Source organism: Plectropomus leopardus, chromosome 12, assembly GCF_026936395.1.
Source record: "Plectropomus leopardus strain MGB_pleo_1.0 chromosome 12, ASM2693639v1, whole genome shotgun sequence".
NCBI lineage: Eukaryota > Metazoa > Chordata > Actinopteri > Perciformes > Serranidae > Plectropomus > Plectropomus leopardus.
The window spans coordinates 13,237,460-13,261,630 of NC_142187.1; the positions used below are offsets into that span (position 1 = coordinate 13,237,460).

The 24,171-nt window shown below is 39.7% G+C and overlaps 2 protein-coding genes across 3 annotated transcripts; one reads left to right on the forward strand and one right to left on the reverse strand.

The window, feature by feature from the left end:
* Positions 1 to 3,636: 3,636 nt before the first annotated feature.
* Positions 3,637 to 17,264, reverse strand: LOC121950899 (leucine-rich repeat-containing protein 52-like). The gene is made up of 2 exons (XM_042496985.2): positions 15,082 to 17,264; positions 3,637 to 7,152 (listed from the first exon to the last, which is right to left on the reverse strand). Exons 1-2 carry the CDS (start codon positions 15,728 to 15,730, stop codon positions 6,824 to 6,826), a joined length of 978 nt encoding a protein of 325 aa, XP_042352919.1. The 5' UTR covers positions 15,731 to 17,264; the 3' UTR covers positions 3,637 to 6,823.
* mgst3a (microsomal glutathione S-transferase 3a) lies at positions 15,366 to 23,790 on the forward strand. 2 transcript variants are annotated; one of them, XM_088085159.1, is made up of 6 exons: positions 15,366 to 15,388; positions 21,923 to 22,049; positions 22,480 to 22,553; positions 22,686 to 22,743; positions 22,911 to 22,983; positions 23,090 to 23,790. In XM_088085159.1, the coding sequence occupies exons 2-6, from the start codon at positions 21,933 to 21,935 to the stop codon at positions 23,227 to 23,229; spliced, it is 462 nt and encodes a 153-aa protein (XP_087941285.1). In that variant the 5' UTR covers positions 15,366 to 15,388; positions 21,923 to 21,932; the 3' UTR covers positions 23,230 to 23,790. The 2 variants fall into 2 exon arrangements, with proteins under 2 accessions (XP_087941285.1, XP_042353756.1); XM_042497822.2 differs by lacking the exon at positions 15,366 to 15,388 and adding an exon at positions 21,173 to 21,447.
* The last annotated feature ends 381 nt before the right edge of the window (positions 23,791 to 24,171 follow it).

Sequence of the window (24,171 nt, forward strand, 5' to 3'; positions counted from 1 at the left end):
GTGGATCTCTGTCCTTAAGCACATCCTGACCACTACCTCAGCCAGGCTGGTGAATGATGTGATAAAAAACAAACACCCATTCTCAAGCACAACAATGCTGTCATTAATAACACTGTATGCCAACTTAAAGATAGAGCTCTATATTTTGGTATATACCCTGATTCGCTTTCCTGCCAAGAAGGAAATGAGAAGATTGCTACCACTCTAGATGTTTGTACTCTGAAGCTACAGCCAGTAGCCTGTTAACTTAGCTTAGCGAAAGAGCTCATGGTTATAACCAATCACAGTACAGTAGGATGGGACTAACACTTGGGGAAAAAATTAATGTGTTTGGCATGTAAACTATGTTATATGAACAATCCCACAGTGCAATGTGCTGCATTTTGTTGATGATACTGGCTATAGCTTCAGTGCAGAAACATTCGTGATATCAAACTTCTCATCTTAGTCTTGACAAGAAAGCTAACAACTGTATTTCCTAAAATGTCTCTTTTAAATGTTATATTTTAATGATGTGGGAAGATGCTGTTCTGGTTAGTGTCAGTAATGTAGCGTTAGTGAGAGCAGAGCACTTCTTTGAAGCTTTTACGCTGTACTCAGAGGTGATTCGTGTTGGAGTCGATTATGGAGGCAGAACTGATGCTTTTTGTCTTTGTGTGTCTAAGCACATACATACATGTGCCTAAATAGACTGCGGTCTGAGTTTGCAGTGTGGGCGTGTAAAAAGTGCAGAATATTGAAATTCAGGTCATCCATTTAGTACATTGTTGAAGCTCAGCATATTGAGCTGCTATACAGTACCCTGAAGTGCCCATATATGGTGAAAACTGTCGTTTCTGGGCGTTTTCAGAGCCAGGTGTCTGCCATGTGTGCTGCACACAAGAACAGCAACTATGTACATGTTTAAATCCTTGTCATTTCATCTGTGTCACTATGCTGACATGTATTAGGGCAACCAGTGATCCTATTTCCAGGCCGCAGCCTCATCCTTGCCTGTGGCATTACATGGCCTAATCAGTGTGCTTGGCAGAATGTAATACACCCTCACAGTTGAAACTAACCCATATATGCATGTATTGTATGTAGATATAAATAAGATTTTACTGCACAGACCTCAATAGACATGCACATTATTCAATGCATATTGTAAATACTGAAGGAACCCATGCAAAAACTACACCCAAAGCCATGTGAGAGCAACAGGCAACCAAATGTTCAGAAGCATCTCTGCTTTAGTAGGCAACTTACAGGTGAAGTACATGAGTCACTGTCTTGGTTTAACATTTTGGCATCCAGTTACGTATGCTTATGCCAGTAAGCATGTTTAGGTTGATACATGCATAGTTTTGCAAACTTCCATGAGTCAAGATCCTTATATGATGAGTGAGCGCAAGCAAACACACACATGGGCATACACACAGAGATTCATTCCTGAATGTCTTATATCAGTGGTGTAATGAAAACAAAAAATGTGTTACATTTATACCAAAACTGACTTTTTCTTACACCACATTTTCATAAAACATCACAATAGACATCTTTTACAGCAAACATTTTGACTTTTTGTCACAGGAAAAGCACAAGTGTAATTAATAACATTAATAATGCATGAGACCAGGGCCCTGAAACCTGACCACTTTAATAGAATGCAGCCATATGTTTTTGTTATTAAAGAGAAATTTCCCCATGCTTTTGTATCACTAATGGACACAACGATTTTTGAAATTGGTCCAGTATTGATCACAAGGTCTCCAGTCTTAGCGGGAAGGCAGGCTGGGTTGTAATCCCTTCAGGTAATTGTGCTCTGTCAGTTTACGTCCATTAAAAGTGCTTATTTTTGCCACTGATAGGCTCAGGTTGTCATTTGTGTCTGACAACATAATGGAAAGGATTCCTACAGAGAAATTAAACATTTTGCCTTACCTTATGCTCGATCCAGTCTGTTTGTGAGTGTGACCAAGTCTTGTTCAAGGAGTCTCGTTGAGAAATCTTCCATATGATCACTAAATATTCAGCCATGACATTGAAAATCTTTTAGGTAACATTAAGCTACGCTTTCTGCACTCCAAGTCACCTCTTGCTAGATTTTAGAACAAGACTTCATACTGACAAACTGACTAATGAAAGGTACAGAAAAACTTTTTATTCCTTTGTAGGGTAACAAATTGAGCTGTCAGTGGCAAAAACAAGCACTTTTCGTGGACGTACATTGACGAGGCAAACTTCCCTCAAGTGGATACACGGCGATCTGTTTTGCCATTGCTCTCACTCAATACTTGACCAATTTAAAAATATGTTGTCCTCATTAGTCACCTGGACACAAAACATGGAAAATGGGGCCCAAGTTGAAAAAAAGTTTTCCTTTAATTATACTCATGCTTTTCATGCCATAATAAGTCAAATGTTGTGAAAGTTTCTATAATGGTCAAGGGCCAGGCAAAAAATTGTCTTTGCATTTGTTGATAATCTGTAACCAGCATGTTTATACTCTAGAGTGTGCGTCTGTTAATTCTTCAGTTAAACTAATAACTTTGTATTTATAGTTGGGAAATCCCAACAATACGCACATGTGAGTGCCAGTAGATGTGTGAAGAAAGGTTTCTCATCAGGTCACACTACAGAAAGACAACAGATTGTGCGGAGTCAGAGCCCAGATTAACTGCTCTGTCTTCAGCACATTTTATAATAGGCCTAAGTAAAAGCTGAATTATGCCAAAATAAGCCACTTGTCATTGCAGAAAAAACGCAGGTGTTACTAATAATATTAGCTCTTTCTTACATGTGTCCCAGTTAGCCATGATAGTGTGACATTGAGCCAGCATGCAAATACAAGGGCCCTAAAACTGAAGCAACTAAAAATGAATTCAGCCATCACTAATTTATTAGCTACACGTATGCCTTTCTCATTGTGAACTTTCTCAAAGTACCTTCTATGAAAAATGTTACCATTGTGACCAACTGCCAGATATCCCCATTATAACAGGACTTGAATATATTGAAATGTTTAAATCCAAACACTTTCATAATTAAATTTTTATATCTTCTAAACTTAAAACGAGGGGAAGAAACAGCTCGTCCAAACATTACAAGAGGACGCCCTCCCTCTCAGGTCCCTCAAGAAAATGATTCTGAGACGATTTTACAGAAACAGTACAGAGGACAGTTTATCGGAGCAGCTACTTATTTGCCCAGCCCTGCTAGCTCCTTTATTTCATAACAGTCAGCATCAGGTTCAATAAAAGTGGTTGGTAACTTTACTGTATATAACCTAAGCAAAATGTGGAAGAGGTCATTCTGCGTAAAGTTTGTGATCTGGGATTTTCAAATCTGGAGTCGAAACCTCAAACAAAGCAGGTGTTGATATTTTGCCATTGTGGTGTGAAATGATTCTGTTCCATATTTTTTTTCCTGACAGCATTAGCTGTCTTATTGCTGTAAAACTGTAGGTTTGGAATGAATTCACTGTACACTCAAATAAATTATTTGGTCTATTGTCATTGTTATGTATTTTAATTATAAGTAGGCAGGTAGTATAAGTAAACATAAACAAAACCCATTTATGTAAATAAATCAAATAAATCTAAGGAGAATATAAGAATTTATGCAACTGAGGCTCATAGAATTTACTAGGGATCAGTTTTGGTTAGTTTTGCCTTCGATAGCCCAATACCCATTAACTGGTAACTAACTTGTTCATTTATAAGGATAAAAACAACAAAAAATGCTCTGCTCAAAGGTTAAATGACATGGCGCTCCATTGCCCAGGTGAGTTTTAGCACCCCATTTAAAAACCCTATCCATTTAGAGGTGGAGAAATTTTAATGTTTTGGCTTGGAATTTCTTAACTTCTGTTTCTTTTCTTTTTGTTTTGTTGATAGACGGCTTGCCACGTTAACATACAACATTATGCTCGCTGCCCACCATAAGCTTTCCGCACTTTAGCTGGCCTAGGCAGCTCTGCACTGTGCACCACCTGGGTCAGGTGGGAGTGAGCTTGCGGCGCCGCTCATTTGTGATTTCTGCTTATATGGTTATCACGTAGCAGGCAGAGTTCTAGTGGAAACATGGTGGCCACCCTCAGGTCTCTCCCAGGTTGCCCTGGTGAGTAAGCGGCTTCATTCTGAGCCCCAAGACCCTTTTAATATTTAAAAGGGGCTAAAGGGTGTTTGTGGCTCAAAAATTTGCATCCTGTTGGGATGCTGGAGGATGGACACAATGTTTCCACAGCAGCGTACTGTGGGGTCAGGACAGTGTTATACTGGTAATCATTGAATCAGTGGTGGCAGGTTCCACCAGATCCAGGTTCTGCGCAGTGAAATGAACTGAAGAGTAGCAAAATTAACCTGTAGACCAACAAATAATATATATAATATATAATATATATATATAATATATATAATATATAAATAATATTCCCAGCAGTTAAAGGATTAACCGTTGACATATATGTATGTATGACATCATTCTATGTATTTCAAATGTTGATGAATGTCAGCTTATTTGAAATATCCAGTATTTACTGAAAGTAACTACATTAATGGCACTAAATTGAATTAAGGAAATGTTATGAGCTATTGCTACAGAAATTGCCAATGTCTATTTGTCTCAATTTAATTTGATTTAATTACAGTAATGGTATATTTTGGTTTATGTCAGACCTACTCTACTCAATCGAATGGAAGTTTTTATATGTAATTGTAATATTGTAATACATAATCCTGACAAAATTGACCAAATAATTTTAATATAAAGTGCAAATTATCTCGATTCAAAGGGTAAATACAAAATGCACTGATTTTTTATAAAAATAAAACAAAGAAATTTCAAATGACACTTAGGATCTTTCGTATGTAAATCCTCTTTCCGTCTTTAATGAATTGAATTGTACACACCTAATAAGGCTTTTTGGTGCATCAACAGTGCATGCAGAAACAGATAGGACACTGCACTCAAACCAGTTACCCAACAAAGAGAGGATGAAGTAGAAATCAATTATCACACTCTCCTGTTTACTTGCCATCCAGCAGGGCCCGCTGCCAATCAGACCTCAGCAGTTGGCACATGCAAGTTCTCAACTTCACAAACAGATCCTCAACACAAATGCCTCGACTGCAGTTTGTTTCTGGGCTAAGAGATGAGGGAGGCGAACTATCAGCACAAAACCACACACCACTGGACCAAAGATGGACACGCTCACATCTGCCAAAGCTGAATCAAACGTGCAGCTGCATTATACACACTTTTGTGTACATGCTTGTGCACACATTTATTAATGTGCACTTACATAAATGCATTGTATAAACGCATTTAATCCTCTTTTTTTAATGAGCAGAATAACCACACCAGTATAAATTTCACGTGGAGGCTGCGAAGCTGAGTCACGATTCTCCCACTGTGTTTGCTGCCATTATGGAGGCCCACTAGCATTTTTTTTGTGGGCAAACAACGACATTTGAGTAGAGTCTAGAAATATTGTCATATTAAATTATAATAATTAAATAAATATCTATCAAATGTGTTAAAAAAAGAAAGTATAACATTTGTTTCCCAGTAGCTGACACTGTGATGGTCTGAGCTAAACTTTGATGAGCACTGCTGCTCCCTTATTGATCATAGCTGGACCAAGATAGTGATTAAAAGAATAGTTGGACATTTTCAAAAATACTCTGAAATGCTGCATTGGCAAGAGTTGGATGGGAAGATTGATGCCACATTTGTAATATTAAGCTATAGCCAGCAGCCAGTTAACTTAGCGCAGCATTAAGAATGGAAATCAACAGCCCAGTTGCCAAGAAAATGTTGGCATTGTACGTTTCTGCAAACCATGAATACAGTACATTTGTAGATTTCATATGTATCATGTCAACGTTTCTGATGTGACTTTGTCATGCGGAGAGGGAATGGACTCTGAGGCAAGGTGCTTGCCAAGCTGCAGACCAGTGTTTGAGACCATCAAACAGCAAAACCAGTTGTTTTTAGCGAATCATTGCTGAGTTTCCAGCAGCTAATTGGCCTCCAAACATTGGTACTTTTCAGTCTCTTGTTTCTGTCTTTCCACCAAGAATAGTGCCACAAAAAGCAGATGTTCTTTAGCGAGACAAGGCTGTGTTGCCTGCCTAGATAGTACCATCAAAACCTGTAATATTTACTGAGACATTGATTTGTTTCCTGCCAGAATAGTGCTACAAAATGCATTTCTTTTTTTTCTGAGACATCGCTGTATTTTCTGCTGAGATAGTGTCATGAAAAGTGGCTGTTTTTTGCTTCGAAATCACTGCATTCCCAGCAAGGATTGTGCCACGAGGATTTAAGCCACAACGTGATCTTTTCCGAATCATGACCAAGTGTTTTTGTGTCTTAACCTAACTACACATTAACCACAGTGTTGTTAAAATGTCAAGTTTCAACGTATTGGTTACATAATAGTATAGAAATATATATAGTATAGTATAGAAATGTAATGTATTCATGTCTGGCAGGCATGCACAATGCCAACATTTTCAACACTTTGTTTTTTGGCAAGTGGCTGAAACAAGGAGGAAACGGCTATGTATATGTTTGCATACATGGTCAGTCATACCCAGTGCTTGGGGACCTCCACAACAGCAGCCAGAGTGTGTGTGTGTTACGTCACCTGAAAGCCCACCACAAATGAGAAGAATGGCATTCCAACTTTCTGTTGAATCCTCTCTTTTATCTTTCAGAACTGAGCCTGTAAAACAGGCTCAGTTTAACTGGAGTGTAATTAGACTTCACAGACAGTCCTGGAAGTTGACAGGAGGCACTGTGGGAATCCGCGATGGGCAGAGTGGGATTAAACATTTTAAACAGTATGTGACGTTCTCAAATTCCCGTTGCCATGGTCACTCCTGGCCTGTGATGGGTGGCCCGTCTCACCAGATTCTTCCTCATCGTCCACATCAAGCTGTTCATCTTTCTTCTTGATGTAGCGCTCATAGAGCACCATAATGACGCCCATCACCCAGGCCGACACGGTGCCAGCAGCAAAGATGACAAAGCCGATGAGGACAAAGAAAAGGTAGTCCCAGGAGCCCAGAGTCTGGTGACATAACGTCCGTAGCTGGATGCCCACCTCACCCATACGACGACCTTGCATGTCAGCAGGTGAGCCACACACCGTCTGGCCCTCATCTGTCACACAGAAACACATCAAAGAGAAATGATAAAGGATTAGTCATAGCTCCAAACAATACATCAACATATTTAGTAAGAAACTATAATGTAAAATGCACCACAGACAAAAGTGCTTTTCCCCCCTCTTCTCTCATACAGAAAGGTTTCAGTCATAAACAGGTCAGCTGTGCTGGAATGGCATTGTTCAGACTATAGAGCAGTGATACTCAAATTTCGGCCTGCCAGCCAAATCTGGCCCCCGATAGGGTGCTGGGTGGCCCTCCAAACCATTTTCTTATTCACAGTAAGAACAATGCAATAAAGTAATTCACACCGGGAGTTGTTTTTGTAGTATTAGTGCAAAAGGTACACAAGGTACATGAGGTTAGAGTGCATCAAAATTGAGCTTGTTTATTAAAAGAAATTGCCAGTGGAGGATCGCCCGCATCCCTTGACAGAGGTCTTAACTAAGCCCCTAATGTCCTGAAATCCTTGAAACATCCTAAAATCCTCAAAACATCTGAAAATCCTTGAAACATCCTAAAATCCTTGAAATGTCCTAAAACCCCAGAAATGTCCCGAAATCCGTATATATGTAAACTAGAAGTGCAACTTGACTGGTGCGAGGAGGCATACAACTATGTGGCAGTAATTCTATTTTTAAAGCAGGATAACTACATACATATGTAAATTTGTTTTAAAGCTCCTGCCAAAATTCATATAAAATCTTAAGTTTTTATCTATAACATTTAATATTGATTACTGAATAAGCAACTACCAAAATCAGAGTGTGGAAACATGCCTAGTAATGGGTTAATAAAGTTATGTTGAAAAGGCTCACAGAGTGCTTTTTGATTCTGCATATGCTTTGTTTCCTGTACAAAACAAGAAGCTAGGGAGGGACTTGTCTAGATATTGATTGGTGTTCACAGTATCACAGTAGATTTTAATATTCAAAAACTCGGCCGATCTGCCTTATCAGGTCTCTCACAGAAATCTTTCATGTGAAATAACAGTTTTAACTTTGGAAAAGATAATGTGGTTATGTACGACCCAGCCAACCAGAGTAAGAAGCTAATCGAAAAAATGTATTTTCAGGGCCTTTAAAGTGCATTCAGCTGGTAATCTTCTTTGCAAGTATCAAGTGGCCTAACTTTACTTACATTAAGCAAACATATGCACAACTTTTGCATATAATTATCATAAATCTTTAACATCATTTTAAAGCATTCTTTGATGTTGTATAAGCCTTGACAAAATGCACAAGTAACATAGCAAGGAAAATATACATATGGCATTACACAGAGCAGCCTGTTAAATAATTCATTTAGTACTTTATATCGTTTTGCACAACATTTGTAAATGGAAAAAAAATGAGCTGAAGATATCCACGGCATATTCAGGCTCACACAGCTGAAAGACATAAATGCAGAACACTGCACCAACATAACAATGCCGCCTTCTTTATCAGAAAACTACAAGGCTTTAGGAGCTTCACGTGTAGTCTTGAGTTGGTGCAGCATTGAATTTAAAAAAACTCGGATGAATTATTCAAACTCCTGTCTCCCCCACAGGATTAGAAAGTGACTTGGGCCTTTGTGTCTGCCTGAAACCACAGATAATAAGGTTTCTCATCATCAGGCACTGGGTATGACTACGACTAAGACCTTGCTGAAATCCACAAATCCTAATAAAAATGTTGAGTTCCTTCTCTTTCAGAAAACTACAGTAGATGGATACAATTTTAAAAAGACCCATCAGTCAAATGTGCCACATGATGGATGTTGAGCTCTGCAGCAGCTGATGAGAAGCCTTTTTCAGAAAATAATCCTGAAGCCTGGTTGAGTCTTTTGTGAGCAGAAACACAGCACAACACAACAGAGTGCCATCTCCATGCGGCCACTGTTTTTAATTGGCTTCTGTTTTTTCAAAGCTTTTGTGCGAGGGGGGAGTCCCGCTGGGAGAGATCAAAAGACTTGGAAGTTTCTGCACAGGGAACAGTTTTCTGTAACCCTGTTTCTACACCAACAGCCTTAAAATATGCATCCTCATATTGCTGCCATTTTTGCTATGAAATGAATACAGTTTGCGCATATATGTAGACCTAATGAATACAGGAAAATCTGTAGGATCTGCATGAAGAAGTGCTGCTTTGACTCTTTGCACCCTGTGAGATATTTGGGGAAAATCACAAAACAATTGTGTAGTGCATTTTACATTTTACATGAATAATTCATTAATATTGTAATGCTTTTATAGGTATGTTGATGCTGTTGTTTCTCTCACCTTCTGAGATTTTAGTGTTAATGGTATAAATTAAGTCTCTTGGATTTCTTGTGTTATGCAATGACTGCAGAAGCACACAAACTCTCATTGCACGAAAAACATCCTTTTGATCAGCAAATATTTCATAATGAGCACAAGCAGCCCTCCAGTGACTTCTCGTCATGTTCCAAATGTGTCCATCTCGATTTATGTCGACCTGGATGTTAAGTAACATGGAAAACATGGATGTAATGTGGATGTAACATGGTTGTTAAGTAACATGACAAAACACCAGTATAATATTTTGTCATACCACTAAATTGTCATTGTTCAGGTTTGGTTATATTTGCATTCCTCTGTGGTCTACCACTTAAATGGCACTATTTGTACTAGCCATACTTTCCTATTTTAACCATTTAATTTTAGCAAACACCTTTTCATCCATTAGGTTCAGCTAAACATCTCAACTATTCATCAGTTGCTTTTTGCTTTTATTTTAACTGCTCCTTTCAGCAAACTCATCCATCACCTTCAGCTAAATGTTTCAGCAGTAGCATTAATGTTACGTCTTTTCCTTTTAGCTTGCTATTCTTACCATTTTGTCAATTTATTTCGATAGTTTCACCTGTCAGTTTTAGCTAACTATTTCATACATTTATCATTACTCAACTAATAATTTTAAACCATTTATGTAATATTTTTAGCTGTTTCACCTGTTTATCCTTTCTTAGCCTATCATTACATACATTTATCTAGCGTGCTCCAGGAATGAGTCTTAAAACCTGGAAATGAGTTAGCATTTTTGTACTCCCAGTTGCGTCATCTCAAAGTCAATGGTTTTTTTTTATATGTTTTTGTGTAGAAGCCTGAAATAAGCTCTGTGGTAAACACAAGCATAAGAGACTTTCACGTTTTGTTCTCTGACATAAAATACATCAGTTAATAACCCACTTGTGAGTTTTGAAGCTTTTATGTGTCTGGTTGCTAACAAGCGGCTTAATGAGACTACAATAATACAATATGTCATCACACTAAACATGGCTTTACAGCCTTGTTGTGGTGGCGAGGTTAAATCATGTGACTGCGGTGTAGGTTGTTTATAGCCTAATGTTAGCTCTTTATTTCTGGTGATTACAATTACGCTTTAAAAATGATTAAAGCTGTGTTCATTTGTGAAGATCAAAATATAAGTATCATAAACATTTGTTTACCATGGAGCTTATTATTTGCAACAATCTAAAATCCAATGGAAAAATCCTATAGGCTTTTTGACAAGGGAACCAGGGCAAAGCTCATTTCCACATGGGCCTACAGAATAACATCATCCCTGGAAGACTTTCTCTGTTTATCCTGTCTTAGCTTTTTAATTTCAGCCATGTATCTTTTACTTTTAGCAACTGTTTCAGACAAACCATTTATCAAACACTTTCATCCAACTATTTTGCTTGTTTATCCATTCATTTTAGACTAATCATATGAACTGTTTATTCATTATTTTTGGATAATTATTTCAGTGTTGATCCTGCTTTAGCTGAATATTTCTGAATATTTAAACCATTACTTTTAGCTAACTATTTCCAACTTCTCTGCCAGCTTGCTAAATAGTTTTCATGCACCCTCTGTAGCAACACGTGGTGTTAAGGTGTCATAACTGACTCAGGCAGTACTGGTGGGAGGTGTGATTAGACAGAGGGTGAGACGGATCATGCCGTAGCTTTCAATCAAATCGCTTGATAAGTTAATTTCATGGGGTGACAGAAATGCACTTTTTCCTAATATTTTATTCATTCGGTGCATAAATCTCTCTTCTTATGCTCAGAGAAGCTCTTCTGTGGCTCACAGATCTGAAAACGAGCGTGCAGCTGAAGAACAGGAGGACAGTTAGCCTCTCTAAGCTCCATCTACTACAGAGAATTCAAAGCATACTCTGATCCTCTCAGAGGCTGCTGCTGTGCACTATTAACACAATATGCTATAACAAAAACACACATCCACGCATGCACACACATGCACGCTCCCTCTTAACATATAAACATGCACAAACACCCTCCATGAGACTTTACTTCTATCTCTGTCCTTGCAGAGTCTGCTAATGTGTGTGTGCACACGTGTCCTTGTGTGTGCCTGACAGCTAGGAAGGAAACCCTTCTGGCTTCACCCCCCCCAACCCCCCCTCCGCCCCCAAAGGGACTGGCATCAAAGAAGAGGGCTTTTCCTCCCTCCTTCCCCCTTTCCACAGTGTGCTCTATTTCTAGACGTTCTCCTTATATAACAGCTGAACGAGTGCTAATCTAGCCAGGAAGGCGAGACAGAGGAGAATCTGTTGGTTCCTTCCTGAAGCTTTCTCTCTCTTTTGCTCACTCGGTTGCTATCGATGCGTCTCCCTAAACTGAGGAGACAAGCGAGCCGTGTTGCATGAACCAGGTGAGACCCAGACGAGAGTTAACAAGGCTTCGGAGACAAGAGCTCGCAGCTGAAACACAGTTGTCTCCAAGATGTTATCCTTCTGTCTCCCCCGCCCCCAGTAAAATTGTGCTATATCTGTGTTTTTGTGTCTAAACGCATGAGCGAGTGTGTATTTGTGAATTTCTGTGGGTGTATGACTTTGCTTTAGGAGACAAGGTTTAGGAGAGGATGAGGTATTGCCTGTGCTGTCTGCTTAAAAGAGATGGACAGACTGTGTGTATACAAAACAGAGGTAGAGACTGTAAGTCTCTGTGTGTCTGCGTTGTCCCTTGCTGGCAGCTGTCACTGGAAGAGGCTCCACTCCAAATTAAGCGAAACAAAAGCCAGTGAGCAGCAGGAAAATAGGACAGCTCTTGCAGGACTTGCTTTTGGACTCGGCCTAAACTGCACAGGGACCACGGTACACTATAGTCTGTGTGTGTTTGTCTGTGTGTGTGTGTGTGTGGGAGACAGGAGCAGGGGATGCCTTTTTAGTAAGCGTGACGAGTGTATTATAGCTATGGTGTTAGAATTATGCCTGGCTTCTTGCTCAGTAAGACACACTATAAATAGCAGCTGCCCTTTTGCATAGTGACACATCCACACCAGAGCATGAGCATAATAACTCAAAGTAAAAACGATTGTGGAATATGAGACACATCTATCAGCTTGACGGTAATAAAACAAAGAGGGGGGGGTCGATATCTGATGGTGCAACTGTGATCCATTAATCACATTGGCAGCACGGTATCCCAATAGCAGGATAAAATAGAGATTGATTCGTCATTTCAGGATATAAGATTCTTGTTTTCCCCCTAAACTGCATAGCTGAATTAATGAACACAGTCGCCAGAGGAGAAATCTAATGGCTTCCTGCCTCCGATCTCCTTTCACCCTCTTTGCTATTTGATAGTCTGGATGTTGTCACGCTCCACCGCTGTCACCTGCGTCTCATCCCACTGAAAGCTGAGAACTTTGCAGACTTTGCCAAACTGTGTGGCAGTTACATATGTGTATATATGTGGTACACACGCAACAACACATTTTGCAGGACACGCTGTATCTGCCACAGATAATGGAACTGTGGATGATTATGGCATGGCTTTATCTGTTACGTGATGTGAGGGAAATCCAGCAGTGAGGGCTCTGTGTGTGCTTAAAAAGGAGGCACTATTACTATTATTTTTTCTTGGTTTTTTTTTTTGGACCAAGGTATTTTTTAGCTCCTTATATCTTTACATTTTAATAGGACACCTTTTATAAATGGTTTATAGGGGCTTTATAAATGGCTAATACAAATTTAACAATGTTTCAGAAATCAGTAATCAACTATTAGTAACAACAATGTTAATGTTGGGTCACGAAAAATGACTCAGGCTGATGTTTTGTCATGCTGAAGGAGGATAGCGTAAAAACCAGTGTGGCTGCATCACCAACCGGGCGAGGGGTCAGGTTAGGTTTAGACATCAAAACTACTTTGTTTAGGTTAGCCTAAACAAAGTAGTTAAGTTATACCTAGCTTTGACTGGCATGAATGCGACTGGAAAGGAGGAAGTGTATCAATGCAAATAAAAGCAACCCCAACACATCCAGCTTTGAGTGGCACAAATACTTGTCAAATACCACTGCTTTGTTGGCAAACCTACACAACAAAATATGACGTGCTAGGTATCCCTCTGCGTTGTATTTGGATGTCCACATGACATACATCACTACCTTAACATGCTATACATACAAGCACACTACACTGTTATTTAAATAACTTGATTGACCTTTAGAGTGACACGGTAAACCGAACAGTGGGCAACTGGGTGAAAGTCCGGAGTTTGTTTGACCCATACACCACCCCTCCAGCCTGCCCTGTGCGGACTTGCTCGCTCTATTGAATATGATAGCTGCTGGCACTGTTACAAACTGCCGGGCATGGTGCGCATCATACTGCTACGAATGGTGCCTCTGTGTCAATAACTGCTGATGATGTCTGATGCTGAAATCACAGACAAAACGCAGGTATATAGGCTTTTTAAACTATGTACATTTCTCTGAGTGTATAATAATAAGGATACAAATGGGTTTACTACAGAGTTGGAGGAATGCCTGGTGCATCTCACACATACGCTAAACAGTGCCTCTGGTGTCACTATATGCCAGGAACAGGGTTAAGGGAGCAGGTTAAATAATATGAAAAGAAGAATTACCACCCACCAATCCAGGAGTTGGTCTTATTAATGGCTCATAACCAAATGTATTTAGCCTAAGTAAATGATTAATCAACCATTTATAACATTATTAACATTGTGAACCCTTCATAAAGAGTGCATTATCAGAAAGTGGAAACATTCAATTTTATCGGCTTTTTATATTGTATGATTTCTCTATTATAACTATTTTTAAGTTGATCCTACTTATTCTTGGAAACAGATTGCTTTGACAAAATGAAAGCAAATCTAATCTTTCTGTTTACATTATATATAACTGATTAGTTTACTCACATTTAAGATGTATTTACTTAATTTTGTGAAGTTGTAGCAACTTAAAAATGACCTTAAAATTGAAATTATCTTGTTCTTTCTACGTGTTAACAACTTCAGTATTACAAGTTAGTCTGATTTAACTTGGTCATGACAAAGAGGATTTTGCCAATGATGAAGTCAGGAGATCTGCAAGTTCTGTTTTGTTAACAGATTTAAGATCATCAAATATGATTTACTAGTTTGCAGCCAGGAGAATACAGACATATAGTACGGTAAACTTCGTTTACTGAAGTTGCTAAAACTTAGAAAGGTTAATTTAATTAAGCTTGTCATTTTTAAGATGCAGCAACTTCAAAAAAAGAGTAAATATAACTACATTTTAAGTAAATTTAACTAATACATATGAAGTGAACCTAAATTAAGACTAATAAAATATTTAATTACATTTTTGAGGCAATCAGTTGCCTAGATTTTTTAAGTGAAGTCGATTTGTCATATTTTATAGTCTGTGGAAGGTGTTAGATAAATAGATTTTCATCTTTTCGAAAGATACAGGCAGATTATTGAGGGCAGCCACCAGTTAAAGGCCAATACTTTACGTAACCGGGTATTATCTAATAATTAATAACCGGAGCACAGCAGTCCTTATATGTGATTGGCTCTCTGGGTTCCCTCCACTCGGGAAAGAAGAGGAAAAGGTCATGTTGTGGTTATGTCACCTCATATCACATTAGAATAAAAGAGAATGTATGATTAATAAAACCTTGGAACTTGAAGCCCTCCAGGTGAACCCACAAGCAAAGGTCCTCGTTGTCGCACTCGCAGCTCCACGGGTTCCCGCTGAGCCCCACGGAGCGCAGCGCGGGCAGCGCGATCAGGGAGGTGATGTTGAGCACCGTCAGGTTGTTCCGACTCACATCCAGCACCTGTAGGGCCGCGTTTTCCACAAAGGCGTCCTGGTGAATCTCCGAGAGCCCCGGATTGTCGGTCATCCTCAGCATCACCAGGCTCGCCAAGGGGCCAAACGTCCTGTCCTCGATCCGGATCAAGGTGTTGAAGGAGAGGTCCAGGTAGGCTAGCTTCCGTAGATTCCCAAACGTGGACTCGGATATCTCCGTGAGAGAATTGTTGCTGCAGTCCAGGTACACCAAATCGGAGAGGTAGTTGAGCGCGAGCGGCGGCAGCTCCACGATGCGATTGTTGGAGATGATGAGTTGCCGCGTGGCCAGCGGCAAGTTGACCGGGAAGGTGGTCAGGTGCTGCCCAGCACATTGAACCACCAGCTGGTCATCACATACACACCTGTCCGGGCAGCCCGAGGAGAGCACCGGGGATGTGTTCACCCCCGCGGTGAGGAGGAGCAGAACTATGAGCCGCAAGGGTTGCGCGTTTGGCTGCGGGGCAAGACGCATGACACCGCCGAGGGCTTCATCCACCCCGTTTGGAGAGAGTCAGGCGCGGTCACATTCTTCATTGATACATCCTCACCAAGTTGTTTGTCTCAGAAATGATTCCCACAGAGGTCAAACCTTACGCTCGCCCGTGGCAACCTCTTGCGCGTAATGTCTCAATTCATCCTGTCGTTGCTTCTGGATCCAGCGCGCGACTACTGTCGGGAACTTCACAACCAAATGTCTTCATGCTGTTATTGAAGTTCATTGATTTATCGGGTTTCTTCCGTCATTCACAGCGTCCCCTCATGCTGCACTACCTGCAATGAACGGTCAGTTGTTCCTCTGCATGTTTGCCATGCTCTTGCTCTCTGAAACTGAATCCAAATGAGAGGGGCGCGCTGAGCTGCGCGCGGGTGGGGTGGGGGGTGCGTTGTGGAGTGATCTCACGCTTTGGAGTGAGCTGGAGCGAGAGGAGAAGCTCTGGGCAGCAGACCAGATGGAAGTAAAATAAAATAAAATAAAATAGAAAAAAGCCAACAAAGTGTAATCCATGCATATGCGGATTAGTTTAGAACAATGGCGACTTAAAATGCTCCAGCTGCAGGCGCAGTGATCACCATCACATGCCTCAGGTGTGTGTTGTATGTATGTCATCATCATCATCATCATCATCATCATTTATTCAATTTAAAGCATCGGAAAACACATTGAGGTTGAACCCTTAATTTCAGTATGTACTTATAATATTCAACTTAAAAGAAATAGCAAAGCAGAAGAATTCAAGGTGAATATATATGAAAACCAGATAAACAAACATACCTGAAAACATGACAATTACAAGCAGTTAGATTACATATTAAACCTTGGAATTCAAGGTCAGCTTACGTGTATTCAAAATATTCAGGTCATATGAAGGCTGATCTTCTTCCCATAATTTCTTGTTTTCTTTGGTATTCTTGATATATATATATATATGCAATAATGATTGTTGGGTAGCATGTATGATAATATTGTCCAGTGTCAGGTCTTTATTTGATCATGTGACGATACCATTAATTGTAGCTATAGTTTGGACGCAAAATCTGTGAGTAGGGCCAATCATATTATTGTGCACTGGGGCCTGTTGGAACTACCTTATGCCACTGGCTGAGAGATAGTATAGGAGCTTTTGTAAAAGAGCTTTGTAAATAAATAGAAATAAATGCTGATCCCTCCTCACAGGCAGAGCAGGCAAGCCATTTTTTTTTGGTAAAATAGACAATGATGTTCCCCCCTAGCTATCACTAGTGATACACCTTAAGGCTGAGTGACAAACTACATTTAAAGATTGGAGAGTGGAACTGGATGCCCGCCCATGAATAACCTCCCCTAGTCTGATACATAATGCGTGAAACCTGCATAAGATAAGATTAAAATATGCATGTGTTAACATCTGTTTGTGGGCACGTATATGTGTTGGATATCAGCCTGTCTCATGCGTCTGTGTGTGTGTGTGTGTGTGTGTGTGTGTGTGTGTGTGTGTGTGTGTGTGTGTGTGTGTGTGTGTGTGTGTGTGTGTGTGTGTGGGTGGAGGTGGAACAAAAAGCAGGTGCACCTGACACCTGGAGGCATATGTGATCAGATCACATGGGTTTTTAGGCTTTGGAAACAAGAGAGTGAGGCGGTGATAACAATGTGCTGCGAGGGGGGGATCCCTATCAGCTTATCTACATCACTCAGACCTATATGTGCAGTGAGGCCTTTACAATAATGTCTGACATATCAGCCATAGGCAACCAGCCCCCCCAATTCAAAGCATACCCAGTATACAGCCAGCAGATGATGGGACGAGATGAGATGGGACAGGGTGGTCTCAGGCAGCAGTTGTTTTTCTCCTCTCTCCAGTCTCAGTATGAGTCCTGAGTCTATTCTTGGTTCTCTGTGTAGGTGTTGAAGTGCTGAATCAGACTCAGCATGATGGAGGAGGAGGAGGACAGATGTGCCGCTGACAGTCCGTGAAAGAAACTACCCTGAGTCCACAGTCAACAACCCACTGCACACTGACCATGCTCACACTCTATCCTCTCTCACACGCACATCCACAAAATGAAGTTGAGCCTCTTTTCTGTATGTGTTCACTAGTGTCAGAAATAGAGCGCCAGGCCTGTAGGCATGTATAACCTAATGCTTTTTCACACTTGCCATCCTGTGGACTGAACTAATCCACACAGCTGTTTTGTGTCCGGGGTATTCAGTGATTTTATGAGGACATCTAGTGACGGATACTTGGTAATGTTTTACACAGTGAGAAGCTGATATGCAATAATCTTCTTACATCCTTTCTTTTCTTGTGCATGGTTTGCAGCTTGGCTAGTAATTACCCAAGACCCATGCCTCAGAAGGACTATCCAGATTTATTTATCATTCTGCATATGAAACATTGAGTCATAGGCTTGATATATAGCTTAATTGAGGGGTGGGAACACAATGATACTAGACGATGAGTCTAAAAGATTTAAAGGGTTTTGGTTTATTTTTCTTAACCTGGACTCCTGGATTTTCCATGTTTGTGTGTCTAAGTGACTGATGGGAATATTCAAAAATTCAAAATAAGACATGACTGATGGGAACAACAATTTTTGAAACTGGTCCACTACTGAGCGAGAGCACTACAGCTGGCAGTCACAGTACAGGCTGCAATGTAACCACTCAGGGCATATTTGCACTATCATTTCACATCCACTTTAAGTGTTTTTTTCACCAACAGGCTCAAATTGTTATTAAAAGTGTCTGACAACGTTCTGGATATGACCCCACAGAGACAGACCTTTTTGTTAATAGTAAGATCCTTTTTGTTTAACCAGAAATGGCCCAGAATTCACCATTAACAAACCCTCCATTTAGGATAAATAAACTAACATTAGAGATTATAGAGCCAAAGTATTTTCGGACCTAACTGTGTGAATTAAGGATTTATTTCAACCAGACCTACGCTGGCAATTCTAAGAACACTGGAAAGACAAACCAAGATGTTTTTTGGGAGTTTTATTTTGTATCTGTCGACCTCGAAAGAGGTGTGATCTTACTCTTTAACAAAAAGGTCGGCCTCTGTATGGATCCTTCCCATATTGTTGCAGGACATTTCTAATAACAGTCTGAACCTGTCAGTGGTAAAAAGAAGGACTTTCAGTGGATGTAAATTAATAGTGCCCATCAATGTTACTTACTACAGCCTGTTTTGCTGCAGCAGTGTCGCTCAATACTGGACCAATTTCAAAAATTGTTGTTGCAATTAGTCACTTTGACACAAAGACATTGGGGAAAAAGGTAGCCTCTGAAAGGGAAACAGCAGAGGAAAATTTTATACTACTGGGTCAAAAAAATAGACTTAAAAAGATTTACACTTACAATTAAGCAACTTGGCCCTGACAGTAACCACAACATTGAATGCAGACAGTAAGTTCTTGGTGCATCCACCTGTTGCCTGGACAGACTGTCTGTGACCATCAAGCAAAAATAATCTCTTCACTCTCATAACTTCCTCTCTTGAGGTAAGTGTGGCCTTCTAATTGTTTGGTTTACCTCAAACATTTTCATTCTACTAGAAGCAGAGAGACAGCATACTGTGAGATGAGGGTGTAAATGTGTTTGTTTTTGGTAATAACTTGTCTTAGAGGATGTCAGTCATGTTCTGCTGTTGTTGCAAGGACGTGTGTCCCATATTTATCTGATTAATCTGCATTCATGACACCTGTTTTGGCTATAACAACATTGTCATGTGGGTTGATCTACTTCCAACAAGTGGTTGCACATTGTAGGCCACAAACACAAAAAAGACAAAATCCCTCGAGTTGCTGTTGCTGTTTGAGTGACATGGTAAAGTATATTATGTCTAAAATGATTGAGTTCAGTCTCATGTCAGCAGCTTATGCAGTATTGAGCCTGGGTCTGCTGAACAAGAGACGCCACTAAGAATGGTTTGCATACTTCAACTTGACCTGATATGTGATACAGGAAACCGTGCTGTCAGATCTCTGGTCACCTCAGTGGAGGGCAGATATTTTGGAAGCCGACCATTTACCCGGATCAGAGCCTTAGTATTGTCAAAGTGTGCGGTGGCACGGCTTACTGCACTTCAAAAGGATGGAGCCATCATTAATGTTATTACTTGCACCTGCTTTCATGTTATGCCAAGTCAAGATGCCCACCATAAAAAAGGATTATCCCTGCAGTAAAAGTTGACACTGTTTGGATGGCTCGATGACTATAGCAATCAATCACATACAGAACAAATCCTGTTTTTCTGGCAATTGGACTCTTGGACCTATTACATTATATCTGCAATATCTAATAATAATTAACTGTATTGAAAACCTTATCCATAAATCTACAGGATATGAAACCACAGGGGAGGTGCTGACCACCCATGTACAATCATATAATTCTCTCCAAAGCCAATCTTTATTGCAACTTCTTTTATGGATTTATGAAATATATTTCTTCCGTTGTAAGACATTCCTGGAGGTTTTGTGGAAGTGAAAGCATACAGCTTCTCCTTGGCAGAGACGTTGTACTTTAAAGCACGATTTCCCAACCTTTTTGGCTTGGGACACTGACAAATTAAGCAATGTTAGAATTTCATCCGAATTAAAAGTCCTGTATTTAAAATCTAAACGCACATACTGTAGCCCAGGCAGTATGGGCCTACTTTAAATATCAAAAGTAAAAATATTCAGAATGCTTGACACTGGTAATTATATATATATATATATATATATATATATATATATATATATATATATATATATATATATATATATATATATATATATATATATAGATTATTTGATTTTTGATGCATTAATGAGTAAGATGCAGAGCTGGTCAAAGTGGAGTGTTTTTAATAACATTTGTGTTTGTTTTGTATGTTTGGGTTGGCCGAACTAATCAAGAGTTCTGAGTTATGGCAAAAGTGATAAGGACTCAGGACTCAGACAGGCTATTTAACAAAACAATCAGACACAAAACTATTGTGATCAATTGCGGTGCCGTCTGTGGCTAAAACAGTTGCACTCAGTGGTCTGTTAATCAATCAATAAACAGTGTGTAACTCATCAGAAGAACAGGAAAGACAATGACACATTAAGATTAAACTAAAAGGTAAAATATTTTCTTCTGCACTTTTTACCAAACTAAATCCACTGGTTGAAACACCATGCAGAAGGAAGTCTGCATCTACTGAAAGCTCACCTTACACCACTAAGCTGGCTAATCCACACTTTGAGATATATATATATTTATTTATTGATTTTATTTCATTCCAAAGTTAAAATGTAGCCTATGGATGTATAGAATTCAAGCAGGCTACCATATGCTAATTACAACAAACCACTACTGTAACAATACTCTCGCAGGGGAATCTCGCGCGTACATGACGTCATAGTTTACCTGCGGTCTAAGGCGCATGTCCGCAAAGTGGAACTGATTATTTGAGGAAATGTTTCTGTGGAGCTCTAAATCGGATGTTCCCGTGACATTTAGCACATATTAGCTGCAGGAGTGATCGAGTAAATCATTTCTAAAGACAGATTTCTGTTGAACAGTCAGTTCACCACGCCCTCCCTGTGTGTATGTGTGCGTTACGTAAGCCTTTACGCACGGGGACACATGAGTAGAGAGGAAACTTCAGTGTGACAGTCGGTCAGTCTCTGCACCTGAGTGCTACAGCTGTGAACCTCGTGCACTACATTTGTAAGGTAACTGAACGTTTGTGTTTTTGACAGTGCTGTGATTTCCCCCTCTGTGTTTCCTGTCAGGCCTGTTTGTGTTACATTCATGGCGTCGCTTGAATCCTCATTTGACCTTTCATTTTTTAAGGCGTCCTTGCTCTCCGCGGGTGGTTTTACAGCCTCTTTTCTCCTGTTTGACAGATTTATAAATCATATGTTTGACTGAGGGCCACGAAGCACACATACACCGAGTATTATGCATGCATATCCGTGAAAAAGCAGTATTTTTCTGTAGTTTTTGTTTTTGCCCTAAATTCTGCCAACACCTCCTTTTTGCTCATTTTTTTCACTAACAAAACAAAAACAAGGATGAAATCAAAAAGCAAGATGTATTACTTTCAAGATTAATCCAAATATTAAATGATAACACAATATATCTGTAAGAACTTTATTTGGAATAACCAAGACTTATCCAGCTGCGTGATGTTTTTTCCTTTTTCAGCTTTGCCACCATGGTTGTGCTTTCCAAAGAGTATGGATATGTAGTGCTGACCGGTGTGGCCAGTATGGTGATGATTGGACATCTGGCCTTTAAAGTTGGCAAAGCCCGCAAGAAGTACAATGTCCGGGTGAGCAGGAGTACATAGGGTTGTAAGGATGAACATGTGGTAATTTGTCTTACTTTTGAAGTTATGCATGCTTATCACTGGTGAGAGGCATATATGTTAAATTTTGAGTAAATTGTTTGAGTTATGGGAAAGGAGTAGAACAATATCCTGTAAGTGTATACTTCTTCCTACTCCTTTTCAAACATGTAAATTTAACCTATTTATGTTTCTGAAAATTTGTATATTGAGCTGCTTTAGGATAACATTTAATTTTATTTGTTACTTTTTTGTAAGTTCAAAATAAACTCCCCTGTTTCTCATTCATAATGTTTAAAACCTGCACCCACCCATTTAAACAGCTCAAGTCTACACCTTGTTGAAACAGTTCCATGCTTGGGCGTTGCCATTTTGTGTCAATTTCCTATACAAATAAACCTGTCTTGCCTTGCAGTATCCTCAGATGTACAGTGACAACCCAGAAACTGGAAACATTTTCAACTGCATCCAGCGTTCACACCAAAACACGTAAGTAGGAGCTGAAATATGAGCAGTGCAACTCAAATTTGTGCACACTTAACTGATGTTGCATTACACTTTTCATGATTAGTAGCAACAATGGAAAAAGAGGTTAAAGTTAACATGCTGTTATCACTTCAGCCTGGAGAGCTACCCCACCTTTCTCTTCTGCCTCGCAATTGGCGGTGTGCATTGTCCTGTAAGTGTATTTCTGCACTTACAGCACCAACATACATTCATATATAATATCAAAAGATTAAAGCAAAAAAAAAAGTTTTTTGTTTTATCTGATAGGATAAGTATATGTACAAATTCTCTTACTCCTCATAAAAATTCCTGTCATAACTGAGTGTGTTGCCTTCACAGCGTCTCACCAGTGGACTTGGAGTTGTATGGATCATAAGCAGAGAGGTGTACGCGCATGGTTACTCTACAGGAGGTAAGATAATCTGAGCAGTCAATGTTTCATTTACATTTTCTGCTTGTGTAAGGTAACACTGGGTGCAAAGGTGCTATTATAAATGAATACTATTCATCTCAACCAGATCCTAAAAAAAGAATGCGGGGAGCGTTTGGGAATGTGGCATTGCTCGGGATGATGCTGACCACAGTCAGCTACGGCGGCCACCTGCTCGGCTGGACGGGACCAAGGATGGGCCCCTTCCGTCACGTAAACTGTTGCTAGTGAGGACGAAGTCTTCAGTGTGCTTACTCAATCATTCACTTTATCATTAAAGCCACTCTGTGTAATCCGTATACGATGCAACATGTGTGCTAAACTCTGAGCATATTAACATTTGAAGTCAGGTTAGGCTCATGTGCTTTAGTGACCTGACCGGTTCTCCAGGTAGGGAAATTCCTCCTTTAGGATGCAGTATGGGGTTTATTCACTGGTTGGCACTCCCACAGCATGTGTGATCTTCAGCTGCAACCTATTAAGATATTCTTAATTAGCCGGTCCCATGACATTAATTATATTTCATATTTTGCAATAGATAATGAAAATGCTGTAATAAAATAGGGAGGTTTTAATATTGATGGGTTTGTGACAGAAGATTGTATTTGCTGGTCTGAAAAAGTCAGACTTTGCACATTGATGAATAACTGAAAATGGTGACTCCGATATAATCAAGTAAGACTCATAACTCTGATGATTGATGGATTTTTTTTTTAGATGTTTCTCATATTGAAAACAGGGGTTTGACTGGTCATACTGATGATATTAAATATTTCCATTGGTTGTAAATATTTTATGCCTTTTTTTTTTGCTGGGTGTTGAAATGATTTTAATATGTGGTTTTGTTAACACTGGTGTGTTTAAGGGAGCGGCTTTCTTCTTTTAAACTTAGTAATCAAAGTTCAAAGTTCTCTCTGCAGAGCCGTTGGGCTCAAAGCCAACTCCTAAAGAAAATAGCTGTCACACAGGTTACAGTGACACAGCATAATACTGAAAGGGACAGTTCACCCCAAAATCATAAATTCATATTTTTTTTCTCTTACCTTAAGTGTGATTTATCAATCTTGATTGTTTTGGTGTGAGTTGCAGTGTGTTGGGAGATATCGGCCATTAAGATGTCTGCCTTCTCTCCAATATAATGGAACTAGATGGCACTCGACTTGTGGTGCT

Bases quoted from the DNA above. Each gene is read 5' to 3' on its own strand.
- LOC121950899 (XM_042496985.2), bottom strand. From the start codon at position 15,730: ATGCGTCTTGCCCCGCAGCCAAACGCGCAACCCTTGCGGCTCATAGTT. The intron at 7,153-15,081 runs GTTTTATTAATC...TCTGTGTGACAG, and splicing joins GGAGGGCTTCAAGTTCCAAG to ATGAGGGCCAGACGGTGTGT.
- mgst3a (XM_088085159.1), top strand. From the start codon at position 21,933: ATGGTTGTGCTTTCCAAAGAGTATGGATATGTAGTGCTGACCGGTGTG. The intron at 22,050-22,479 runs GTGAGCAGGAGT...CTTGCCTTGCAG, and splicing joins GCAAGAAGTACAATGTCCGG to TATCCTCAGATGTACAGTGA. The intron at 22,744-22,910 runs GTAAGTGTATTT...TTGCCTTCACAG, and splicing joins TTGGCGGTGTGCATTGTCCT to CGTCTCACCAGTGGACTTGG.